Source organism: Canis lupus, chromosome 18 (assembly GCF_048164855.1).
Source record: "Canis lupus baileyi chromosome 18, mCanLup2.hap1, whole genome shotgun sequence".
NCBI lineage: Eukaryota > Metazoa > Chordata > Mammalia > Carnivora > Canidae > Canis > Canis lupus.
Genome location: NC_132855.1, coordinates 15,420,263 through 15,446,666, shown reverse-complemented (window position 1 = coordinate 15,446,666; position 26,404 = coordinate 15,420,263). Strand labels below are relative to the sequence as shown.

Below are 26,404 nucleotides of genomic sequence, written 5' to 3'. Positions count from 1 at the left end.
TGACTTTTTGGTGCCTCCTTGACATCAGTGATTTTTATTTTTGTTGTTATCAAAGTAGGAAGTGGAATTTTAATTGTATATCTGCTATTAATAAGGCTGCATTTAAAAATACATGTAGCCATTTTTTGGTAACTTTGAAATAATTTGCATTACTACTATTATGTATTAACCTCTTGTATTTTTCCTTCTGTAAATTACTTCCTCATGCTTTTCCATGTTTCTATCAATCAGAATATCACTGTTTATTATTGATTGAAGAGCACTTGGTACCAAAAAGAAATTAACTTAGCGGCACCTGGGTGGCTCAGTGGTTAAGCATCTGCCTTTGGCTCACATCATGATCCTGAGGTCCTGGGATGAGTCCCTCCTTGGATTCCCCACAGGGAGCCTACTTCTCCCTCTGCTTTTGTCTCTGCCTCTCTCTGTGTGTCTCTCATGAATAAATAAATAAACTCTTTTTAAAAAAGAAATTAACTCATTTTCTTTAATATATGTTACAAATATTAGTTGAGATTTTAGTTTTGTTTTAAATTTTGCTTAAGGTAATTTGTTTGGATTTTTTGTTTTTAACATGACTTCCTTGGGATAGTCAAATCTATTCATTTTTTTCTCTATTGAGTCCAAAATACTTGGTTTTTTACTTTTGTGTCTTACATTTTTACCTTAACCTATTTTAACCATCTGAAATTTATTTGGTATATCTACCTTTTGTTTTTTCCCAATATTTTACCCAAATTCCAGCACAGTTTATTGGATAATACATCATTTGCCACTAATCTGTAATACACTTGTAAAATATAATAAATATCATTATATAAATGGGACTATCTCAGATGCTATTCCATTTTCCTTTCCATTTATTCTGACATTGGTAGCAATGCTATTGTAATTGTCATAATAGTATAGCATTTATTATTTAAGTATTTATTTGGTATCCTTTTGAATAAAATAATTCCTCCATTACATTTCTAGTTGAATATTGTTAATGCAAAGGGAAATGATCAAATATATATTCCAAGAATATGAAATAAAATTTATTTGGATAGGTGGAAGATTATATGTATAGGTATGTATATATTTGATAAATATATATTTTTATAAATACATTGTGTATATATGGAGAGAAAGACACACACACAGACACATATGTCTTCCACCTATTCAGATAGGTTTTATTTCTTATTATTGGAAATATTTTAGGTATATAATTACATCATCCAGAAATTATGATCATTTAATCTCTTTTCTAATACATACATTCTTTTCCTCTTTTCTTATTGCATTGCCTTGAATTTCTAGAACCATGTTAAACAATAGTAGTGATAGATGGTCAAGATCCTCATCTTTATCTTGACTCATGTCTTTATCTTACCCTGAATGTCTTTATCTGCTTTACTCATAAATTTGATGTTGCCTACGAATTTCAGATAGTTCTTCTTTAGTTCACTAGGTGTCTTCTTAAATCAGAAGTGTATGTTGAATATTATCCTCTGTTGTGATTCCTTTCTGATATATTGGTTTGAATAATTACATTGATCAAATAATTTTGCAGTCCTGAAATAAGTTTTTCTTTGTTGTTGCTTTTAAAAAATATCATCCTTTGGCTTGCTGTCTTAATTTAGGTTTTAGCATATATACATATATGAGATTGCCCTAGAGTTTTATTTCTGTGGGAGTTTGCACTCAGGGCTTTGTCAGAGTTCACTAGCACAGTTCTGCTAAGTTTGGAAAACAGATCTTCATGTAAATGTTTAATGTTCTGCCACTGTCTAGCATCATGAGAAAGATATTTTATGATAATTTTTAACCATTTTTATTTTTGTTGTAATTAAAATTTTTCATCTATGAACTCCTCTGATACTCCCAACTTGTAGAAGACTGATTTTGTATTTTCCTCAGTGTGGTTGGAAAAGGCATTATCTTCCACTTTACTATTTCACTTCTTTCTAATTATAAATCCTACCTACTCTATTGAGCCACTTCCTCTCCTTTGTAATTATAATTCTATAGAAGCATCCATTAGCTCTAAATTCTTTTTCTACAGTCTAAGGTCTTTTAAAAATGCCTAAGGATCTGTCTTAGCGGTGGCTCTTCAAGTTACTTGGATGCTAATTTCTTTTTTGCTGAGATGAAACCTCAGTCATTTTCCCAACCCCTTCACTTTTCTTTTGAGCAAGAGGTGGGGATGGTGGGTTTTGAGGATATAAGGTACACAGCATGATCCTGTTTTGCCAATCTAAAGCTCTTACTCTTCAAACAGTAATTGACAATCCCATTGTGTCTTTTCTGTCTGTCAGGGAAAACCAGATAATGGAATGGTTTAAGACTTGGATTTTGGAGTCAGCATATCACAGATTCTCTCACTCACAATATGTGTGACCTTGAGCAAGTCAATTTTTCGAGCTTCATTTCATCACCTGTAAAATGAGATACTAGTAACTGGCATTTTAGATTGCTGAAAATGAGCAAACATGTAAAGAAATAGCACTATGGCTAGCACATAATAAATACTCAAAAATGATACTAATGTAATTATTATTCAACTATCATAAAAAGCCCCTAATTCTTTCTCTTCATCGTGGTCCTCTCTTTCATATTCCTGTGCAAAAGTTGCATCCAGTTTTTCACTTCTCGGAACCCATATTCTGGATCTTTAGTCATCTGTATTATCTGTACTGCAAGTTTTTACCTGGTATCCTTGTACTGCTTTGAAGCCCCTTCAATTTCTGCCTATGTCCTTCTCTCCATAACCACAGTGTGCGTTGGTGGAAAATGCCCATGGCATGGGAGGTTCTACTGCTAACAGGGTCATTGACTCGTCTTGATGGGGGAACACAGGGCTAGCTGAGGACAAGGCATGAGCCTGGGCAGCACTTTGACAAGTCCTTGAAACAGGCAAAGGGAGATTCCTCTTCGTACTCAACTGCCTTGATGTTCATACTTTGCTAAGGGCAAAAGGCAATCTTAGTCCCACCCTCAGGAGCCTATAAGTCTACTTTAACATATAAGAATTCCTTTAGAAATTTCCCTTTATCTCTAAAGCCCCAAGATATGTGTTGGCAATCATCCTCCAAGCACATGACCCACCAGTATACATCTGAACGGTCTCATGACTCAGGTTTTATTAGACAGTAATAAGTGACATTTTCCCAACAATAGCTAGCCCCTTCAAGATCCTGGAAACCTTGCTTCCAAAATTCCTTAGTACACTATCCTCAAACCCCTCCCAACTCCCAGGTATATAATCAGCCACCCCTCACAGGCCTGGGGCAGCACCTCCTCCTGCCGTGGGTCCTGTCCCCATGCTTTAATAAAACCACCATTTTGCACCAAGACATCTCAAGAATTCTTTCTTGGTCTTTGGCTCCGGACCTCACCCCACCAAACCTCGCCTATATTCCCAAAACTTGATCAGTCTGACCTTGGATCAATCAATCTTCATATCATTTATTATAGAAATTACCCATTACCAAGCATGACTTTGTCTCTGGTGCTTTAATAAGATGTATATAATAATGTATTTACTCGCAACAGTCATTTGTTAGGAAGATATTATTTCCATTTTGCATTGAGGAAATAGAGATTCAAAAGTTTTAAGTAAGTTACTCAGGAGCTGGGTGGGTGTTTTCCTTGGGCATGAGGGCATAGAGTTTTAGCTACTCAGAGTTGTGAGGACCAAGGTCAAGTGAGATTGTTTCAGACACCCTGGACCATGATGTAAATGGAATGGTCCCATCAGCCTGGTGTATTCTCTTCTCTCCTAGCCACCCTGTTACATTTCCAAATGTTCTGACATTAGGTTGTGCTGTAGGCTGACCATCCTCATTCCCTCTCTGCCTTTTGTGTGCCCTTCATCTTCCTCTGTCTTTCCCTCCATTCCTTTATTCCCCTGTGGCATTCCCACAGAGCTGCTCATCCCCTGCTCTGGGTCTCCCTTCTCTCTGTCAGAGAGACCTTTACTATTTCTCCCTGATGTTTTCTTGCCTTACCAACTATTCCTCTTTTGTGTTTGACTCCATTTACAAATTGTTTTCATAGCTTAATTATAGGCAGACAGCTTCATGTTTCCTCTCTGTTTATAAAGGTGTGGTTTGAGAAAGGGTAGCACAACATGTATAGAAGGTAAGAAAGCAGAGAAAAGAAAGTATTGGGCAGGGCTGCTATGTTCCATCTTCAAAGGCAGTAGAGCTGGGGTTAGTCCAAGTTGTTTTACAATTGGAAGAGAGTCGTAGTACCATAGTTTGGATGAAACCTGGCTTTTTATTGCCAAAAAAGTGTAAGATGGAAATGGAGGTAAATGTGAATAATTCACAGTAATGTTTAAACTTTGAGGATATTTCACCTTCCCTGGAATTAGAGATTTATGTTAGTAAAAAGTTAGGGAGGAATTTGAAATGTTTAGGTTACCAGAGTGTAAAAAACATTGTCCAGTTATTTATCTAATCTTTCATTGAGCTTGCTTTTAAAAACACGTTTAGATTTGAAGTAGCCTGAGAAAAATAAACTGTTCCAAGCTATAACTTGATGCCCCAGTGGAAATAAGATGGATCCTTTTTCATTCGTTTTGAGAAATTTCTCAAGCAGACAGAAGTCTTTGTACCTTCCTTTGCAGTTCTTTCATCCACAAATGACTATTATCAAGAACTAGAATTACAAGAGCTCCAGTAATTTTTTTTTTAACTTCAGCTTCTACACAAATTACTACTGAGATCTTATTTCTTTTCTGGGCTGGATGTTTTGTTGTTGCACCTACTCAGTCTTCACAGATTCTCCGTGTTATCATCTAGTAAGGTTCATTTCTTAAAGATGAGTATCAACTAAAACAAGGAACGTTTTGAGAATCATTTCTGGTTCACAGAGCAATCAGCTGTGCTGGAAAGTAGGAATAAGAGTTTCTATACTACATTCTGCTGTAATTACTTTCCAACTGCCCAGTGGAAAAGGCAGGTAATACTATGTTAAAAATAGGTTGAATTTTGGTTTCCATTGCTTCCTCCTAATCTCTTATCCTAAATTCATTCATTCAAGTCAACAAATAATTAGTGTGTGTCTACTGTGTGCCAGGCACTATTCTAGGATTTGGGATATAGCAACAAGCAAAACAAAGATCTCTACAGTTTTGGAGCACTGAATTCTAGCAGGAGGAGACACTATACACCAAGCATCCTAAACAAGTAAACTATATCAGATATCAAGAAAATACTGTTAGTGTTAAAAGGTGATAAGCACTACAGAAAAGGAAAAAGAATGGGAGAAAAGGGGCAGTCACAAGATTATGATTTTAAATTTAGTTGTCATGGTAGGCTTTGTTGAAAAGGTAACTTTTAAACAAAGGCTTGAAGAAAATAAGGGATTTATCCATGCATAGATCACAGAGGTAAGTGTTCCAAGTAAAGGGAATGGGCCTGCCATGTTCCTGGGACAGCGAGGAAACCAATGAGGCAGAGTGGTAGGATATGAGGTCAAAGGGGTCAGATTATGTACAGCCTTTCACAGACTTAACACTTTTCCCCTGAGTGAAATGGGGAGGTCCATTTTGAACAGAGGGATGACGCACTCTTATATTACATTAAAAGGATCCGTGGCTGCTAGACTGAGAATGGACTGTTAGGGGGCAGAGGGGTCAAAGGTAGAAGTGGACAGTCAGTTTGAAGGTTACTCAGTTAAGTACTTTAGCAAGAATTCAGGTAAGAGCGCAGTCTGGGTGGCTCAGTGGTTTAGTGCTGCCTTCAGCCCAGGGTATGATCCTGGAGACCTAGGATCGAGTCCCATGTTGTGCTCCCTACATGGAGCCTGCTTCTCCCTCTGCCTATCTCTCTCTCTCTCTCTTTCTCTGTTTCTCATAAATAAATAAAATCTTTAAAAAAAAATTCAGGTAAGAAATGATGGATTACATCAGAGTCATAGTATAGTGGTGGAGGTGGTGAGAAGTGATCTGATTCTGGATATCTTTTAAATACAAAGACAACAGAATTTAGTAACAGAGTGTCTGTGATGTGTGAGAGGAAAAAAGGAATCCAGAATGACCCTAAGAGTTTTTGTCTTGAGCCACTCCAAGGATGGAGTTGGGATGAGAAAGGCTGTGGTAGAACAAATTTGTGGAGGAAAATCAGGGTACAGTTTAGGATATGTTAAGTTTGAGATGCTGCTATATATCTAGGTGAAGATAGTGAGTATGTAGTTGGATATATGAGTCTGAAGTTCAGAAGAGAACTCTGGGCCAGCATTATAAAATTAGGATTTGTTAACATGAAAGTGTTATTTAAAGCCGTGAAGCTGGATATGACCACCAGGGAAGTGATTTTAGAAGAGATGAGGGTCAAAGACTGCTGCATATTCTAATTTGCAAGAGGTCTGGAGAAGAGGAGGAACCAGCAAAAGCTATTGAGAAGAAGCATGTAGAGAGGTGAAGGGAGAATCACTTGAATGTGGTATCCTAGAAGTCACATGAAGAAAAAGGTTCAGAGAAGATGGAGTTATCCACTGTGTCAAATGCTGCTCAGGGGTCAAGTAAGTTGAGGGTTGAGAATTGTCCAGTAGATTTAGGAACATGGGAGTCATAGTGATCCAGATAAAAGCAACTTGAGCACTAGAGGCAAAGGTAGATTGGGATGCATACATAAGAGAAAGGAAGGGAAAAGAAAAGAATTGAAATAGCAAATTAAGACAACTCTTTGGAGAAATTTTGAGGAAGCAAGAGAAGCAAAAAAATGGAAGAAGCTGTGGGAAAGTGTGTTCAAGAGACAGCGAATTATTCCTGATTTGATCTTTATTGTTGTCCTTGATTATTTAACTAGACTCCAATCTTTGTTCTTCCTTTACTAAGCTATTATTTCCTGCTGGCCACTCTTTTTTTTTTTTTTTTTTGCAAGGCCAGATAACCAATTAAGGTTTTCCTTGACTAACTAACACAGCAGTTCATTTTTCTAGAGGCCAGACAGCTATAATTGCTGCTCTCCACTTTGAAATTCATTAATCTCCTTTCCTTACAATGACAATCTCAGGCTTAGGTGAGGGAATTTTGGCAATATAAGGCAAAGATGATGATGTTAGTAATAGTAGTAGTATAATGTTTGTATATCACTTACTATGAACCAGGCACTATTTGAAGTGCTTTACATGAATTTACTCATTTAATCTTTACAATTACCCTATGAGCTGAGTACAATTATTTTTTTTGAGTACAATTATTATCCATATTTTACAAATAATACATTTGAAGCAGAAAAAAATAACTAGTTTTAAAAAACAAATAATAATGGTGGGACTGCAATTAAAATTCTGATAGTCTAGCACAAAAGTTTATACTCTTGAAGCAACTGGAGAATATTCAGAGCAAGATGTTAACCAGAGAGATATCATTTCACATGATATGAGAATTTGTCAGAGTGGATGGATTAAGTTCTTTGAGAAACAAGATAGAATATAGGACCTGATCGGTTATTTCCCCAGATTGGCTAGCCTGTACATTAGTGTGCTGTTGCCAGCCACAATCCTGGAATCACATGGGAGAGCATTCTTCAAAGATAACTTTTTAAAGGACTGTTTCCTGTGCGTTTCCTCAAGTTTCATGAATTCCTTTTTGAATATATATGTGATAGCATATATTACATACCTACTCTTTTCATAAGAGAAAAAAAATTATCTTCTTCCCCCTGTGTGTTTATTTTCTTGTGGGAAGCTTATTTGTTTACCATGCAGGCTAGAGAATCATCTGAAAACTGAAATAGAAAGGACCTGTATATATGAATTTAATACTTTACTGTTTTAAGGATCTTAAAATTTCTGTATCTTTAGAGATAAAGTATGAACTAAATGACTCTTTCTTAAGTATTATTTCTTAGAGCACTGGTGAGCAGTTGCCACTGAATCCTTCATTAATAATCCCTTCCTTTTCCAGAAGGACTTGCCAACACCTATAAAGTATTCACTAGGAGAATTAAAGTCATATAAAAATAATTGGTGTTTGCTTCCTTCAAGGCATACATTTAAATACGTTGCTTTATTCCTTTGCTCCTTGGCTGCCTCCTATGTTTAGTAACACTAGGTCAGCAGACTTCCTCTTTTAAGGTTCATCTGCTGGCCATTTCAATTTCCCATGAGAAAGAAAACCTACTACTCTTTTACCCTTTTATCTTAATGTTTCTTCCATTTATGTCATATAATCTCGTGGGTTTGCATTTCTCAGTAATAATGGCACTGCTGGTAACTAGAAAACAATGAGTGTGATTATGTGCCCATCATCATCATCATCATCATTATCATGTGAGCCTTTTTTAAAAATTCCTTTTGTGATCTCAAGAAGAGTGGTTATCTATGATAGTAATTTATCAGGGTTTTCATCTTTTTAAAATTGTTTTAAATCTGTGTTTACTTATTATATTTATTTTATTTTCATTCCAGTGTGGTTAATATACAGCGTTATGTTAGTTTATTTCGTCTTAAAAGGAATGCATGCACTATTTTCAAGTGAATTATTTTAATACATTGTTGACAGTTTGGATTTTGGCCCTTGGGTCCAGCTGGAAACATTCCGCCACCAGTTTGCTTACCCCATCCTCAGTTTTCACTTGAGCACTTTTTAGAGTGTCAAATATAAATTCGTGCTGTCCTCATAGCTTGTAGTTTCATGTAAGCCATTTCATGGCTGTAACTGTAATGACTAATGTATGTTGGGGACTAATTGTGAAAATAATAGCTAACATTTATTGGGATTTTACTGTGTGCTAGGCTCTGTGATAACTATATTATAGGCTTTACCTAGCTTAATCTTTTTCTCTCATAAGATGAATGCTATATTTTCTGCATTTCTAAGAAAAGGAAACTAAGGCCCAGACTTACATGACTTTGTTCAAGATACAGTGGTACTTGCTGTGCAGTGCCCCTTTTCAGGATGTCCCTCTCTGTGATCAGTGGGCTAACTTTTTCTTTTTTTAAGATTTTTTAATTTATTTATTCATGAGAAGCACAGAGAGAGAGAGAGAGAGAGCACAGCAGAGACATAGGCAGAAGGAGAAGCAGGCCCCATGCAGGGAGCCCGACGTGGGACTCGATCCTGGTACTCCAGGATCATGCCCTTGGCCAAAGGCAGGCGCCCAACTGATGAGCCACCCAGGGTTCAGTGGGCTAACTTATCATCCCGTGTACATTTGTACATTTCCCTTTTCTGTAAGAGATGACATTGTCTAATGGACTATTATAGAAATATATCACAGGATGATAAAGTTGCTTTGGAATGAGTCTTGAATGTTTATTTGGGTTCCACATCGTATTTGAAGAATATGATGGAACAGGTACTCTCCAGAGCTATTGTATTCTTTTCTCTTTTCTCTGAACCTGTTTATAACCAGAGTGACCCAACTGAACTCTTCGTTTCATAATTGCCACCTAAACTCTGTCGTTATTAAAAACAACACAATTTGGTCAAGATTATGGCTTTTAATTGGGTTGTGGAAAGAAACTCGAGTTGAAGAAATGTTGCCAAGATCATTGGGGAATTAATAGTCACTTGATGCAAGAGGGAAGCTGTGAAGAACACTGGCTCTCTTATTATGTAGTGTCCAGGCAAAGTAGAGTTATGCTCTTACTATTTCATTTCATTTTTTTGAAAGAAATTATTATTGCAGAACTATTGGCTTCCTTTCTTTCTCAACTGTGGCTATAATGTTTTATTTGTGCGTGTGTACTTTTGAGAGAGAGTTGGTCTCTGAAGTGGGAGTTAGGAGAGGAAAGTATTTGAAATGGAAATGTCCTAAAATCATGTCTCTTTCCAGTTGTACATTGGATTTCCTTAGGATTTAGAAACAAAATGGAAATTAAAGACCACAATCACCTTCTTTTTGAACAAGAAAATACTGTACTTATCAGTATAGAAAAGATCTAGTTGAAAGACAATAGATCTTGCATTTCATTGCAGAGTGCTCCAGACATTGATCAATTGGCAAGGAAAAGCAAATATTAACTTTCTCTTCTTCCCCACCTTCTCACAATGGCTGGGTAATACTTTTGTATTCCTGTTTGGTAGATTTAATGGCCTTGTTAACATGTGGGAAAACATTGTGATTGGAGACTTTAACAAAATAGTGAGAAGTTTTTTTTTTTTTTTTTTTTTTTTAGTTCCGTGTTTATGTTCTTACTGGGTGTGTGTCTTTCCAAGTACTCCAGGTTAAGAACTAAATGTGTTAGAAAAACAGATGTAATGCAAATAAATAGGAAGAGTTCTCATTTCCTTTGCTGAACAAAACTCTGAGTTCCTGAGCAGTAATTTTATGGTACCTTCTCTCTGTATCAGAAGTTGTGCTGATCCCAGCTTCTTTCTCCTGAGTTGTGTCATAACTGATTAATGATCTATAGGGCCAGAAAACAATTCACCTACATATGGTAAGGGATCATAATGCACTAACATAGTGTAAAGATCACTCTTGCCAACAATTAATTGGGGAATTCACTTTATGAAGCCCTGTTTACAGACTGACATCTGGAGAAATTCTTAACCTGGATCCATTCCAATCTGTAGGATTTATGGACTGCACTTGCTTTTTTATAAATAGGACTCTTTTTCTGCTTGGTACATTCTGTTTACGTAATTATCAGTGGATGAAAACAGCTATGTTCCTGTATTTCTTTAATCCTCTGTACCAAGTGTACCTAAATTCTAAATGGCGGTGGAGCTAAAAGAATACTTAGACACCCCTATCATTATTCAAGTCGTGGAAGCCTCTTAATGCCAGGAGCACCCTGCTCTCTTAAATCCAGACTCTGACTGGAGCCCTTACACCCCAAGGGACTTAGTATTTAGCCTTTATGGGGATTTTAAAACTTGTTGAGACACATGCTAGACCTCTTAAAATATATTAGACTCCCTTTTATTCACACACTTAGTCTCTGCTGTGAGGTGTAAAATGGAAATATTTTCAAACATAGGTACATGCATAGTCTTGAACACATTTTAAGTTCTCACTGTGTGTGTGTGGGGGGGGGGGGATCAAAGCCTATTATTAAGCAGCAGAATTGGATTCCCAAACATTCCACAGGTTCTTGTGTTGGACACACATTACAGTGACCTTCACTTGCCTCTCTTTGCTAGCCATTATTATTTCTGTTGATGGTAGATAATAAGTTACTGTCGATGTGATCAGCATAGCACCTGCAAATGAAATGAAATGAAAGAAAAGTTGGAGAATGGACTGAAACAGAACATGGAAAAGCAAATATTGTGTGTTGAAACTGGACACCTAGAACTAGATAGAAAGGCATTTTCTTCTGCTTTGCTGAATTTTGAAACTAAAATGGAACCAGGGTAGGGGTAGGGTGCTTCCACATTACAATAAAGTAAAGAGCAGAATAGAAGTGGAGATGAGAAAGATGCAGACATATGTCTTCCAGTTCCTCCTTTAGAGTAGCAGCGCCATCATATGATATCAACTTGATTTATCATGCTGTGGTAAAAACACATTAGTGATACCATACATCTTGGTGGCTTTATTTCCAAGATGTGTTTTGATGAGGGCTGATCCTGTTGTATTTATTAACAATCTCATTCATATATACATGAATTCATATTCATATATATGTGTTTTTCTGAAACACATCTGCTTAGTAAGCACCTTTCTAAACCCAGTTTCACAGAAATGTTGGCTCTCCAAAATGGCTCTTAAACACACACACACACCATTAGTCATAAAATTTCCAACAAACATAGCCTTACCAATTATGATGTGCTCTCAAGGAAATGTTAAGTCCAGGTATGGGACAGACCAGACACTTTGATCTGAAGTCCAGTTTAGAAGAAGAGACATTAGTAGGGATTGTTCAAGGAAGTACAGCCCCATATTTCCTCCAGAGTTTTTGCTTTTTATTTTCACTGTAGCCGTTGTGTAAATCCTTAATCTGTGTTTTATCCACAACTCTTCCTAGCTATACCTCTTATTCTGTATTACATTTTCCTAACTGCTAATGTATTTTTTATGCTCAAATATTAGATCATCTACACCTTCAGAAGTTTCCCCAAATATTTTACATAGGAGTATATGCATAGGATCATAGACTACATTGGTGATCCATCCTTTCCCATCCCCTTTCCTTTTCATCCTTTGTCTCCTCATCTCTTCTACCTGCATCCTTCCTTCCACTGGTCCATTTTGCTAAAAGTTTCTAAATATTCAGCTAAAATCACTATGTAGACATACAGTAGGATACTTGACTTTCTAAGCTTATGCTGTCCTTGGGTTAGAAAAAAATATATTTAAAACTAATTAGGAAAATAAACACAGTAAGAAGAATTATCAGGAAAAATCCTATATATGTCTGTATGCCTATGTGCTGTGTGTGTTCACACTCAAACATGTATAGATAGATAAAGAGATGAACAGGGGGGTTAAAAAATAAAACATTTCCCAATGGCTATATTAATAGAGAAATTTGTAAGCAATTATTCATAGTCTCTTTGGGAAGCTCTTCATATTTAAGATAGTGAAGTATTCTTTTCGAAGCACCCATTCCCCTCACTTCACATGAATTATAAACCTTTGAAATGAAATCTGAATGTTAATATAAAAAAAACACTGTATCCATCAACTAAAGCTTGATTAAATGAAAATATCACTGGTATATATCTTTGAGGTTTCTGCTGTTTTTAATTCTAAGTGGCAGTTCAGGCCATGTGAACAGACAATTCTTTAGCTGGTAGGTCAGAGCAGGGCCTGGGGTCATTTGTGATTCTCAATGTCACCTTGTTTGATTCCTCTCACATATATGAAGAAAAAAGAAGGAAAGTTATTTTTCCTCCCTGAAGGAATGGAACATTCTCACCCATACACCCAATCAACTGTAAAGGTCACCATTGCAAGAAAATAAATCAGCAAAGTCCTAAAATATACCCAAAGAATAGCTTGCCAACCTGCTGGATTTTCTGTATCATTGAAAGGAAGTACTAGTTAAGACAGCCAACTCACAAACAAATCCATTGAAATCTTTCTGGAAAAAGAGGTGTTCTTGAGAAAGCTCTAGTGGTTTAGGAAGCAAGAGAATCAGAACTAGTTCTGGGACATTAGGGGCATGAGCTACCTTCTCTGAGCCCCTGTTTTTATAACTACTAAATGAAGTCAGTTGAACTGAAAACTAAAGTTCTTTGATTCCACAAAAATGGTTCAGAAATTACATCTTGCCAAAAAAATTAATAGTGGCCAGAGATGCTAAAATGTACCATGTGTTAAGCACTGTACTGGGTATACATGTTCTCCTATAATCCTCCCAAAAGTCCTCATTAAGACCCTCTATTTTTACAGATGGGGCAACTGATAACCTGGCCTGGGTCCTGCAGCCAGATCCAGGCTTGTCCACTACTGTTGGCTTCATAGTCTAGGTCAAGTCTCCCTGTTGGCCTCGTTCTCTTTCAGTGGCCTCTCTAGTCACTGCCCACTTAGCTTTCACTTTTGATAAAAGTTAATATAAACACCTGGAGATAATTTTAAAATATTGGAAACCTTAAGAATTTATAAAAAGAAACCTCCTATAAAAAATTATCCCAGTCTAGTCATGAGGAAGACATCAGGTAGATTTTAGTAGAAGGGCATTCTGCAACATTCTTGACCACTACTCCTCAAAACTGTCAAGGCCATCAAAAGCACAGGGAAGTCTGAGAAACAGTGACAACCAAGAAGAGCCAAAGGAGATATGACAACTAATGTCATGTGGTATCCTAGATGGAATCTTGAACAAAAAAAAAGATATTAGGTAAAAACCAAGGAAATTTGAATTCACTACGGACTTTGGTTAATAATAATGTATTAATATTGGTTCATTGATCATAACAAATGTACCACACAAATGCAAGATATCACAATAGGGAAACTGCAGAAGATATGTAAGAATCCACTGTACTATCTGTTAATTTTTTCTGAACATCTAAAATGATTCTGAAATGTAGTCTATTAAAAAGTATATCACTGCCCAAACCAAAAAACACTGTAGCAATAGGGTAAACAATATGCTTTTAAACTACTCGTACTACTATTACTACTACTTCTCTTTCTTCTTTTCCTCCTCTTTCTTCTTCTTCTTCTTCTTTTTCTTTCTTTTTCTTTTTCTTTTTCTTTCTTCTTCTTGTTCTTTCTTTCTTTTTTTCTTTTCTTCTTCTTCTTCTTCTTCTTCTTCTTCTTCTTCATTTCTTCTTCTTTTCTTCTTCTTCTCTTTCTTCTTCTCATTCATCTGCTGCTCTGCTGCTTCTGCTGCTTCTTCTTTATCTCCTCCTCATCATCCCTTTCCTCCACCACCTCCTCCTTCTTTTTCTAGTAATACTATAAAGTGATCTAACAGTGTTAAATACCACTAGGATCCTTTAGAATTAGGATACTGTATGAAGAGTAACTTTCTGTGAGCCTTGGATTAGGCCAGAGATTAGCAAACTATTTATAGTCCATGAGCCAAATCTGGCCTACTGCCTGTTTTAGTAAATAAAGTTTTATTGGCACACAACCAGTGTTCATTCATGTTTACATATTGTCTTTGGCTGCTTTTGCACTACAGTGGCAAAATTGAGTAGTTTCACCAGAGATTAGATGGCTTGCAAAATTTAAAAAATATTTACTGTACCCTGGTTTAGAATATTTGGGTAGAAGTAATGGAAATATGGTAGATAGTGAGACAGGTAAGCTGGGCCACCAGGATTCACATGGAGGTAGGATCTAATATTAGAATGAAACTAATCAAGTAGAAGGAAAGATGTAAGATAAGGCACAAGTAATATAGAATAGTCAATTTCAGAGGTGGCCACACGTATAAGGTTCCTGGGCACTTTATTTATTTATTTTTTTGCTGCACAGCTGTGTCTTTGGCCCATAGGTGCATCAGCCTGTGTGAAGCCTATCCTTTCAGACTCCTACCTTTAGGAACTTTTATCTTGGCCTATTTACTCTTCTTTTAGTGTTCCTAACTTTTACCTGGAAGTAAATAGTCAAAACTTATTTACAGATGGGGCAGGCACTTCTACACACTCATCAATTTTCAGTGTGCCAGGCACTTATACACACTCATCAATTTCTCTCTTATGAAGGAGGGATGCCATAGTCTCTATTTTATAGATAAGGAAACTAAAACTTGTTTATGTGAAATAACTTGCTCCAGAGGGTTGGTTGGCTCATAAAAGTGTGCCACAGTTTGAACTGAGGATTCAAAATACAACATTAAACCCCCTACACCATACCTACCTTCAGTGCTGGAGCTGGCTCTCACTAGCTCATGAGAGCCAATTGTTGAATTTTTAGGGATTCTGGGAGCTAGTTGATAAATTCAGCCATTATTAAAAACTAAATTATGTATATTTATAATCAAATACATTGTATTAGGAACAAAGAGACTATATCTCAAAACTCTTCACTAACTACATGACTACATTTTTACTATTATCTATGCTCTTGAGGTAGTTGGTGTGTATAGAGTCCATATGGTGGACGTGCCAACTGTGTGTGTGTGTGTGTGTGTGTGTGTGTGCGTTTGTGCGCGCGCGCACGCGATCCTGTGCAGGTCTACCAAGCTCTTATTTGGTGATGTCACTTTGGTTGCTTGAAATTGGGCATGATGGGAGTATTTACACCATGGACATGGAGAAACACTCCAGATTAGGGCTTTACTTTTCTTTCTGGCCAGTTAGCTGGTTACGTATTTACCAGCACTCCAATGCTTATCTTGCTTCTGATTTTGATCTCTGTCCTAGTATTCTAGATGATAGTCACATTTGTTTCTGCCTGACCTCCTGTCTTGACCTTTCAACTCTATGACTTCTGTAGTTAATGCCACAGTAGTAACCTACAGAGAGGACCTGAGCTCCTTTTTTTTTTTTTTTTAAGATTTTATTTATTTATTCATGAAAGATACAGAGGCGGGGCGGCGGGGCAGAGACACAGGCAGAGGGAGAAGCAGGCTCCACGCAATGGGACTTGATCCCGGGACTCCAGGATCACACCCCCGGCCGAAGGCAGGCGCCAAACCACTGAGCCACCCAGGGATCCCCCCTGAGCTCCTTTTTATTGTTATTTTTTTATTTGTTTGTTTTTCTGACAGTGGGTAGAAATTCCTTAGTGTAATTCCCTTGTTGAGAAAATATGTTTTACCTGGTTAGGGAGGAAGTTTAACCATTTTATAATTTGCATTTAAATGCAGAAACAGGTTTGAAGATAGTTTGGACTCCTAAAAAACTTAGACTTGTGTTATCTTTATAAATATAGGGAGAAATACTATTCAGAATTATAGGTAATATTTTTTACTTAAATACTTTTCTGACAACATGAGGATTGTTATATTAATGTGTTATTAACTTGCAAAAAAAAACAAGCTCTTACAGCTTTTTTATTGAGATTGCACATAATTTGGTAACAATTCAGAGGAATAGGCAGTGTAGTAAAGTGCCTCAAAAACATCTTCATAAACATCATTGGTGTAGTATCCAATTTATAGACTGTCTTGTTACAAAATGCTTCTATGCTGATTATTCACAATTCATGATACATGCTTTACATTTTAAAATTTTACCTGCAGGGTTAGCTACCACTTACAACATTGTTCTCTAATGGCCATGCATGCAGAGTTCCAACTTCTGGTCCCAGTTTCCCTTAATGAATCTCCTCTTATGAAAGAGCACAGAAATAGAAGTGGATCACCATAGTTGTGGCAGCAGCAGGCATTGGAGAACCTGGACATCTTCCATGGCAGGGAAAGGGGGCTGTTCTGGATACCATGCAGGGAGCTGCCAGCCAGATATTTGAATAGAACAGAGATAATATAAGTCGTGAGAAGCCCCTGTTGTTGCCAAAATGAGTTTGCTGGCTATCTGAACTTTAGATAACTAGGAGTTTGCTGAATTATTTCTAAACTCTAATTCTATAAATCATATTAATTAAGGTAGACCATATCTGTGTCACTGCTGTTCAGAGTGTGGCCAGAAGACTGGCATCTGCCTGTAGACTTTTTGTTAACTGAAATTGAGAGTAAGTGTATAGAAACTTGTAGCAATTGACAGAGTACTTTTACAAAGATTAAATTTACTAATAGGTGAAGGCTGGTATATTGTTCATTTCATTTTTCTAGTAATCCCTTTTATTGTTATTACATTTTAGTTTAGATAGATTAGAACTTTTAAAAACTGTTCTTTTTGAGAAGCATGGCTGGCATGGCTATTAGCTCATATAGACTTGCTATGTGACCTTTGGCAAATGGCGTAATCTCTAGGTTTACATTTAATAAATTTTTAAATGTTTTATTTATTTATTCATGAGAGACAGAGAGAGAGAGGCAGAGACACAGGCAGAGGGAGAAGCAGGCTCCATGAAGGGAGCCCAATGTGGAACTTGATCCCAGGATCACACCCTAGGCGGAAGGCAGGTGTTAAACCACTGAGCCACCCAGGGATCCCCCAAATGGAGACTTTCTAGCAGGACTAGAAACTTAGTCTTGCAAAGCTAAGTCAGGGATGCAAATTTTTTTTTCTTTGTGAGCAGGAAGGTGGGAAATTCAATCTCAGTTATTATTGCCCACCCTACCTCCCCTGGTTCTTCTCTCCATGGAACTCAGAAAATAAAGGCACAGTATTGTCAACAGCCTCCCTGCCTAAGCCCACAGCAGAAGCTTGGTGGACAAGGGAGTCCTTCTTGAGGTTGGGGCTCTTGATACCCAGCCTTCATTGTGCCCACACCTCCATCCCTTGATGTCTTGCTCCCTTGAGGTGGCCAAGCTAATTCCCGTCTGAATTATGACTAGAGAAAATCTTTCCCCAGATTTTCTTTCATATCTTCAGTGAGTTCAAGCTATGGAAAACTAAGGCTAGAAGAGAGAGTATTTTCAGGCTACTTTTGATTTGGCCCTAGTACAAATTTCTGAGGCAAGGAAGCACAAAATGGCCTGGAGGAATTTGGAGGAAGAGGAACAAGGGAGGGAAAGCTAAAGAGAAAACACAAATTAATAGCAATACTTTTATAATTGTAAAATGGGGCCAGTAAACCCTTCCCGATAGAATTGTCTGAGGATTGAGTAAGCTAATGTATTAAGAATTCAAAGCCAAGTGCCCAGCATGCACTAGGTCCATAGTACTATGATTTCTAGATCAGGAGCTTTCTGGCTCTCACTTGTTTTTGCCTGTTGGCTCTAATGTGTTGCACACACAATGTGTGTTTGGATGATTTCATCCAGCTGTGGTTTTTCTTCCCCTTATCCTTTGATGGTACAGGCTCTAAGCCAAAGGTACTTCATCTGGCGTCCGTGGAACCCAGGCTCCACTTCCACGGCTTCAGAAGGTCTCTGATGGTCTGGAAGTTTTATATTTTATTTGTATTTATTCTATATTTTATTTCTGTTATTTTACGGCTTACTCTGAAATTTTTAACAAACAAATATTTTTTTTCCTAGCAAAAATCTCATCTAATATATTCATCTGTCCTTTTTAGCAGATTCAAGTGCAGTAGTTGTGGGGTAAGAACTAACACATTTCCCTGGTGATATCCAGTGCTGCAGGTCCAATGATCGCACTTAAACTAGCAAGGCTACAGTGGCCTTCTGACTTTAAGGATGTATCTTTCATTGCCTATTAACTTCATCAAACTTGCTGTTTTCTTTTTTTCCAACATATCTGGTCATCAGAAGCAGCCACCCTATTCTGGAATGCTTACAATCCTAAATATTTCCACTCTACAGCTTTTCAATCTGCCAGTCTTGACCTCTACATGCACTTCATTCCAGTTAATCATGGATGAAAGTTTACATAGTTACATAACAGGGTTATTCCCATCCTGTTTGCTTCCAGCCACAGAACCCCTATTTCTTACACGTGGTGGGCAATCTAACTTGATTCCAGATAGATTAGATCTTTTAAAAACTGTTCCTTTTGAGAAGCATGGCTGGCATGGGAAGAGCTGGGCTAACTTAAAAATTCCATGTTGAAGGCCTGCTTTTGAGAACTACTTCCAATATCAATGGTTTTTGCAAAAAAGCAGAGCCTGAGGCAAGGATTAAAATGATGGTTTATTTGGAAAACTCAGGAAAGGGAGGATGAGGAAAAAGACAAGGAAGTCAAGGGGATATATGATGTAATATAAAAGGGTGCATCCTGTGCTGGTGACCACTTTGCTCAGTGACCTGCTAAGAAAGCCAACTGGTACGTCTACCCAGCACACAGCATTTTCCTAGTGGTTGACAAAAGAAAAATAATAATTCATAGTCCACCTAGGGGGAGGCAGGAGGGTAGTTCTCTGCCTAGCTTTTTTCCTATTGGTCAGGATGCCAGATCCCATACCATATTGTTTCTCCCAAACTAGGAAGGCAAAAATTCTGGGCATATAGTTGGTCAGTCTGGCTACATAGAGGCATCCCCAAAAACGGGGGTAGGATTCCCGGGACAAGTGACTGGTTGGCTCTGCTGTGGGATTTGAGAGGTTTTTTATCTCTCTATACTAAAGACAAGGCAAAAAAATTTTGTGCCAAGAAGAAAAGAGGAAATTACATAAGTTGTTCATAGTCTGTAATGACAGACTTATCCTTTTATGTCCATGTGACTGAAGAACTAGGAAGTGCTTTTAAGTCTTTATTCAATGTCTTGCCTCAGTATTGAGTCAGCTGGAATAAAAAAGATGGACAGCACTTAATTAGCAGAGATCTGCCTCTCTCCACAAATGTGGCAGATAGCACTCACTGATCACTGCACTCTTCCCATTTGTTGGCCGGGTGTGCTTCTTCCCCACTCCTGAAGTTTCCTTGTGTGTGAAGATAACTGCATGAGTACAACATTCCTGGCCTCGTCCTGCTCCTTCTCTCTTTCTGCCCCAAGGATGCTTTAATGTGTTTTATGAGGGTGCAATGAAAAACCAAGCCATTCTTGGTCTTTTTTTCTTGAGATCAGGTTCTGTTCTGCAAGGAGCACGTCCCTTCTTTCTGTTCCTCTCTCTCATTAGTCTTACAGAAGCACTTCTCCTTCACCCCACATACCTTAATTTTTTTCTTAATTGGGGGAGGGGCCAGGAGAAGAAGAAGAGTGCTATTTCTTGGGCTTCTCCAGAGTCCCAGCACCTCAGAGCCTGCCCTGGCCTCACAATACTCTGAGCAGTGCTCGTGGCAGTCACTCAGTAGATCACCAGGTGGGATAAAACCTTCTGATACCCAAGACCTGCAGCCACAGTACCTCTTTGGCTAGCGTTGCAACTGAGCCATAAAATGAGTGGTTAGATAACATGGGCTTTAGGAGTTGTCAGGCTTGGGTGTGAGCTCGGTCTTACTCCTTACTCCTTAGGAGCTGTGTGACCTTGGCAAGTTGCTGCATCTCATGAGATCTGTTTTCTGATCTGTAAGATGAGAATAATAATAGCTATTTTATGGTTTCTAGGGTCTAAATGAGATAATATGGACAGAGTTTCTAGTATTTAGAAAGTACTCAGTAATGATAGTTATTGTTACCATGATCTACAGGCCTTGGAAAGAGAGTAAAAATAAGCCTGGTCCTCCTTCTGAATGGGTCCCCCCATTTTCAACTATAACCAGACAAGTTCCATTGCACTGATGGAGAATTCTAACATTTCCTGTTGGGGAACCTCTGAGGCTACCTCTAATTCTTATTTTATGAATGTGGAGATGCTTTTCTCTCAAGTTTCCCTTGGCATCAATTTCTTTTTTCAGAGTTGATGCAGAGGGATGAATGGTAAGGTGTATTCTCCTTCAGACTTGGGATCTTGCCACTTCCTTCTCATTTGACTGATGTGGTTTACAAATCAGTGCTACAATACCCTGTCTTTCCTCATAAACTCCCTCATGCATAAAGCCAAACTTGAGTACAGAGGCTTTAGACTCCGTGTGTGGAAAGCCTCAGACAAGGAAAAGAAAAAAAAAAAATCACACTTCATTAATAAGAAGAATGGCTTTGGAAAAAAAAATATGTATAGTATACAGCATGTCAGTACATTTCCAGGAAATGATGGCAAATTAGTCAAATCAAGTTACAGATACAGTCAGGAAATTCTCACATGAGTTTCCCCTACAAGATTTTGGTGAATAAAATCAAATGACTTATACCCAATATTTTAAAAGTATAGTAGTGCTGGCTCATCCTCAAGTCACTGTAGAATTGACTTGGAATTGAAAGCTTCCACAATGTAGCTTATGGCTTTGCTGTTGAATTATGAAGTGTTTGTGTCTGTACTGTGAGATGCGAGATGTGGGGTTAGAGGATAGAATCAAAGTCCAGGGAAATACTACCATAATCACCGTCTCAGGATACCAGCAGCCTTCCTTGTTGCTCAAAAAAGGTTCCATTCCCTTGTGGTCAATATGTTTTGTTTTTTATAGTTTCTGATGCTCTGGTATTAGAGAGAGTTCCTGTTGGGGTGCCCTTATATTACAGATATCACATATGTGATAGGCTTTGTCCTTTCTGACTTTGAAAAGGATACGTTTAAAGACAACACCATTACTGCTGTTGCTAAGTGGTATAATATGTCTTTGGGGGCAATAACTCATTCCCATATTTTCACCAAAGACAGACATTTAAAATTATTCTTTTTTAGTCTGCTCCTGAAGATTGTTGTCACATCATTTGTTATCTTTATGATTGGTATGTTTTTAAACTGTGGTTGCCGTGTGGAGAGGCAGATTTTCCTACACACTGCTTAAAATATTGTATGTATTTTTTTCCAACTAGGTGGCTGTACTACCATCCCAGAATCAGACTTAGAGGAAAGATCAATCGAGCAAGACTCCACTGAATTGTTTACCAACCACAAACACCTCAATTTAGAAACACCTCTGCCTGGTAAGAAATTGGGTGGCCTTCACCAATGATATGTCAGGGACAGTGGCACTCTGGTCAGTTCTTGTCATACCAGAGAACATTTTGCAAAGGTGCTTGTTTTCCAACTTCTTCATCCTTCCCCTCAGCATTAGTGCAGATGAATTTGATCATTTGTATCTTCCTTTCAGTATTGAAATATTTTCTCTCTCTCTCTCACTCTCATTCTTGCTCTCTTTCTTTTTTCCAGAAGTTTTACCCCTTCAAGGACTCTCGGAATAGTTCAAGTAGAGTTGTCTGGAAGAGAGGAAGATGGCCTTCCCAAGGCTGATCCTGTGTGGGCCTCATGCCAAGTGCAGATGTAGGATGGGCCCAGGTGCTTCTCCATCTCACCTGCTTGGAAATGATAGACATGGGGATTGTTATTTTTTATTTTTTATTTTTATTTTTTTTTTTGCTAGGAGAACTTGTAATACCATAGGCAGGTCAGGAAAAGATATTGCTGCTTTTTGGTCTTCTGTATGTTTATAGCCATTGGATATAGTGAAAGGACATCTTTTGGGGACAGATTTTATAATGCAGAGACCTAGATCCAAAGTAATTTGATACCCCTTTTTTTTTCACAGAAATCTTATATAGTAAATGTATCAAATTTAATAAAGCATCTCATTGTCCAACAATATCTTGGATTTGATGTATAATTAGAGGTTGGTTTCTCTACATTATTTCTTCAAAGGAAAAAAGCTGAATTAAAAACTTTGCTATTCCATGGTAAGACTTGAATGTAATTGTTTTATAAATAAACCATAGAATTTTCATGTGATCCATTTTTTAGACTAAAAATGGAAAAAGGTAAGTTTTTAGTATTGCATGAAAATGTTAAAATATTTTTAGGGAACATAGTATATTAACATCCTCTTTAGATTACCCTGTGGTGGCACCTTTTAAAAATTCACTTCATATGAAAAAAAAAATCCACTTCATAAAAGGATTCACACATTAGAATTAAAATGTAAGTTTTTTATATGCAAGAAATAAAAGAGATTTTGCCAATTTCAAGGTAAAATTGCAGTTTCAAGACTGATTTAAACAAATCAAAAAGGTATCTGTGCCAGTTTTGGAGTGCTTATCAGCCAGTATAAAGGGAGATATGATTCATGGTTTCTCTATATGTGAAATGACAAAAACCTGTGGAAGATGTATTATTTATTATTTCTAGTGTTCTTTTTTTAGGAGATGCAGCAGAAGATATAATATTTTTAATTGTCAAGCATGGGAGTGGACAACATCTAGCCTTTGGATCAGAACCAACTGTTAGGTTAATTTTACCCAGCCTGTAGGGACCAGTAAAAGATGTCATGGTTCCATGTATGACTATAGTTGCAAAAATGCAGCACTTCTAATCACCTTTATTTAAGAAGGGTTCAGCTTCATTTAAGAAAGGTTACAAGAGAAGTATATTACTTCTTAAAAAGGTGTTTCTGTGTTATGTCTCTCTCTCTCTCTCTCTTTTTTTCTTTTGGATATTTGCTTCCTGTGGTTGTTTTTTGTGCTATGCATATGTTCATGTGCTAATCTTTGTTCGCTTTCTTCTTTCTTTTTTTTTTTTTGAGTCATGCTCTGTTTGTGTCCTTATAACTGTCTTTAACTCTTTTTGTTTCTTGTGTTTCCATGTTCATCTGCCTTGATCAATTTTTCTCTCCCCTCACTTATTCCTCCCAATTCTTTCCCTTCACCTTTTGATACTTTCCCTCTATTTTCTGTGATATAAAACCAGGGTATGTTGTTTGATTTGTAACAGTTACTTTAGACATACAGGAGTGCAGTGATTTCTGTCCCTATCAAATCCCTCTTCCATTGAGTTCCAATCCTCCATGATTGCTCTGTTCTGTGAGAAAGTGACTACCAGTATAAATTCAAAAGGCTTCCTATCTCCAGTTTGGAAATTTAAGGTGACTTTTGTTGCTATAATTGCATGTCATATAGAGAGTTTTTACATTAAGAAGTTAAGCATATTTATAAAATGTTTTCCTGGAAATATCAGAAAGGGAGACAGAACATAAAGACTCCTAACTCTGGGAAACGAACTAGGGGTGGTGGAAGGGGAGGAGGGTGGGGGGCGGGGGTGAATGGGTGATGGGCACTGAGGGGGGCACTTGACAGGATGAGCACTGGGTGTTATTCTGAATGTTGGCAAATTGAACACCAATAAAAAATAAATTTATTATTAAAAAAATAAAAAATAAAATAAATAAAATAAAATGTTTTCCTGGAAATCATTAGCGGTATCTTAAGTCTATTGGCACAACTACTTGACCAAATGATTTTATTTTTTTTATTTGAATCACTAGTACAGAATTCTATATACATATATCATGCATATATTTTTTAAAAAATCTAATTATCATTTCTGAAATGATAAAATAATTTGATTCATGAATTAAAGGTATCTTTTGATAAAAAATTTCCTAAATTTAAGTATGTAACTGTTTTTTAACCCTTGATTTTAGTATAATTTGAAAACATACATAAAATATTTCTACTAATAGCCAAGAATTATGTTATCCTTCGAAGTGGCTATTTAAAAATCGAGACCCAAATAATTGTTAACTTTTCTCATTATCTTGGCACTAGTATTTCAGTCTTTCGTAACAATTGTCCAATCTCTCTGTCTCTGTCTCTCTCTCTCGTGTGTGTGTGTGTGTGTGTGTGTACACGTGGTCTTGAAATCTTAGAGTAACTCATAATAAGATGATCCAGGTTTCTGATTAGCAGATAATTAATACCAAATATGTCAGAATAGGTACTAATGAAACAGCAAACATTTAATAGCTTTTTACTATGTGCTAGGTTCTTTATATGCAGGATTTCATTCACTCCTTACAACATTACTGAGATGTAGATAATGCTATCTCTATTTTGCAAATAAGAATACTGAGGTTTTGGGATCCCTGGGTGGCGCAGCGGTTTGGCGCCTGCCTTTGGCCCAGGGCGCGATCCTGGAGACCCGGGATCGAATCCCACATCGGGCTGCCGGTGCATGGAGCCTGCTTCTCCCTCTGACTATGTCTCTGCCTCTCTCTCTCTCTCTCTCTGTGACTATCATAAATAAATAAAAAAAAAAAAAGAATACTGAGGTTTATAGAGGCCACAGAGCTCATCCAATATCCCATAGTTAGTGTATAGCAGTACTGGGATTTTAATCCAAGCTGATTCCAAAAGCCCAAATACACACTCAAAATGTAGAGATTATTGATAAGACTACAATAAAACACATTTTAAACCTGAAGGTTTTTAGTCCAAGATAGCTATTTTTTTTTTTAATTTCTAGTGTAGTTGTACATTTTAAGATATACGTATTTGCTACTTATATTTCTCTGGTGAATTGTCTGTTTGTGTTCTTTCTTTTTGGGGAGGTTGCTGATGGTGATAATCTCCCTGCTGGAGAAATTTTATAAAATATATATTATTATATTATATATTATTTAATATAAATTAATAATACATTAATTTATATTAATATTATATAGTATTAATATATAATATATAATATTTATTAATAATATATTAATAAATATAATAATATAAATTATATTATAATATATAATTTTATTAAATTATTTATATAAAATAATCTCATAGCCTTTTGAAATCGTACTAATCTTCAGTTGATCGGGTATGATATCGACATTGTTCTCAGGTTTTCACTTGTCTTCTAATTTTGTTTCTGGGTTTTTTTTTTAAAGAAAATGTTCTAAATTTTAAGTAGCCACATCTATTAACCCCTTTATTTGTGGTTGCTGCTTAGTGTCCAGCCTGGGTAGTCTAATACTGTCTCGTACCTCTTCTCTGTACCAGTCTGAGGTCCTGTACAGGCTGTTGTCTTGTGTGCTGTGGCAAGCGTCAATCATATCCTCCATGCTAGTGCACTAGATTTTATAAGCCACAGAGCTATGTTCTCTTCTGCTCTCATATCTCACAGAGTTTTACATGAAATGCCTCCTGGGTTTTACCTAGCTTCTCCACTCTGGGGAGAATGGCCCAGGTAATAGACCCGACAGTTTTCAAAATCCTCTCTCTGATGCTTGGCCCCTCCTGTGGGCTCTCCTTTAAGATGATTAGCTTTCCCCAGAGATTCTTTAGCAGTCTTGTAATTAGCCTTGCCCACTCCCACACCAGTTGTTCAGACATGACCAGACATGTTCCATCCCATGTGAGCACAAGTTGGGCTCACATTGGGTGTGTTATGTCCACTTAAATCTATATGTACAGAGGCAAGAGAAGCAAGTCAGTTATGGAGTCTATGCCTCCATCCCCCATTCTCTAAGCTTTTTGGTTCCCTAGCCTCACAAGGGGCTGATTTGGTGTTTCCTTAGGTGAAGTATACCTGGAACCACAGAGGCTCCCTCAAGTTGAGGAACATCAGATTGTGTTATGGTGTTATTGTAATTACATTAAAAATTATTCTTCTCTGGATTAAAAGCAGTTAGGCAAAGAGACCTCTTTTTTTTTTTTAATAGCTACCTCTGACTAGTCCATAGTATGTCACAGTGTACACAATTCCCTATCACATAAAAATGTAGATGAAGATGGGCAAGAAAATGAAAATAAAATACATGTGAGGAGTGCTTAAGCTCCTTAAAAAAC

General features: G+C 37.2%; 1 protein-coding gene across 16 annotated transcripts in view; it reads left to right on the top strand.

Moving 5' to 3' along the window:
* BBS9 (Bardet-Biedl syndrome 9) overlaps positions 1–22,437 on the top strand; it is a 432,524-nt gene extending 410,087 nt beyond the window's left edge. For 15 of the 16 annotated variants that reach the window (XM_072783523.1, XM_072783520.1, XM_072783522.1 and 12 more), the window contains 2 exons: positions 21,671–21,781; positions 22,008–22,437. In XM_072783523.1, the coding sequence (XP_072639624.1) occupies positions 21,671–21,781; positions 22,008–22,039 (143 nt within the window). In that variant the 3' untranslated portion in view covers positions 22,040–22,437. Of the gene's footprint in view, positions 1–21,670; positions 21,782–22,007 lie in introns of those variants that run through there. The other variant, XR_012010672.1, reaches the window with a different exon arrangement.
* Positions 22,438–26,404: the final 3,967 nt, after the last annotated feature.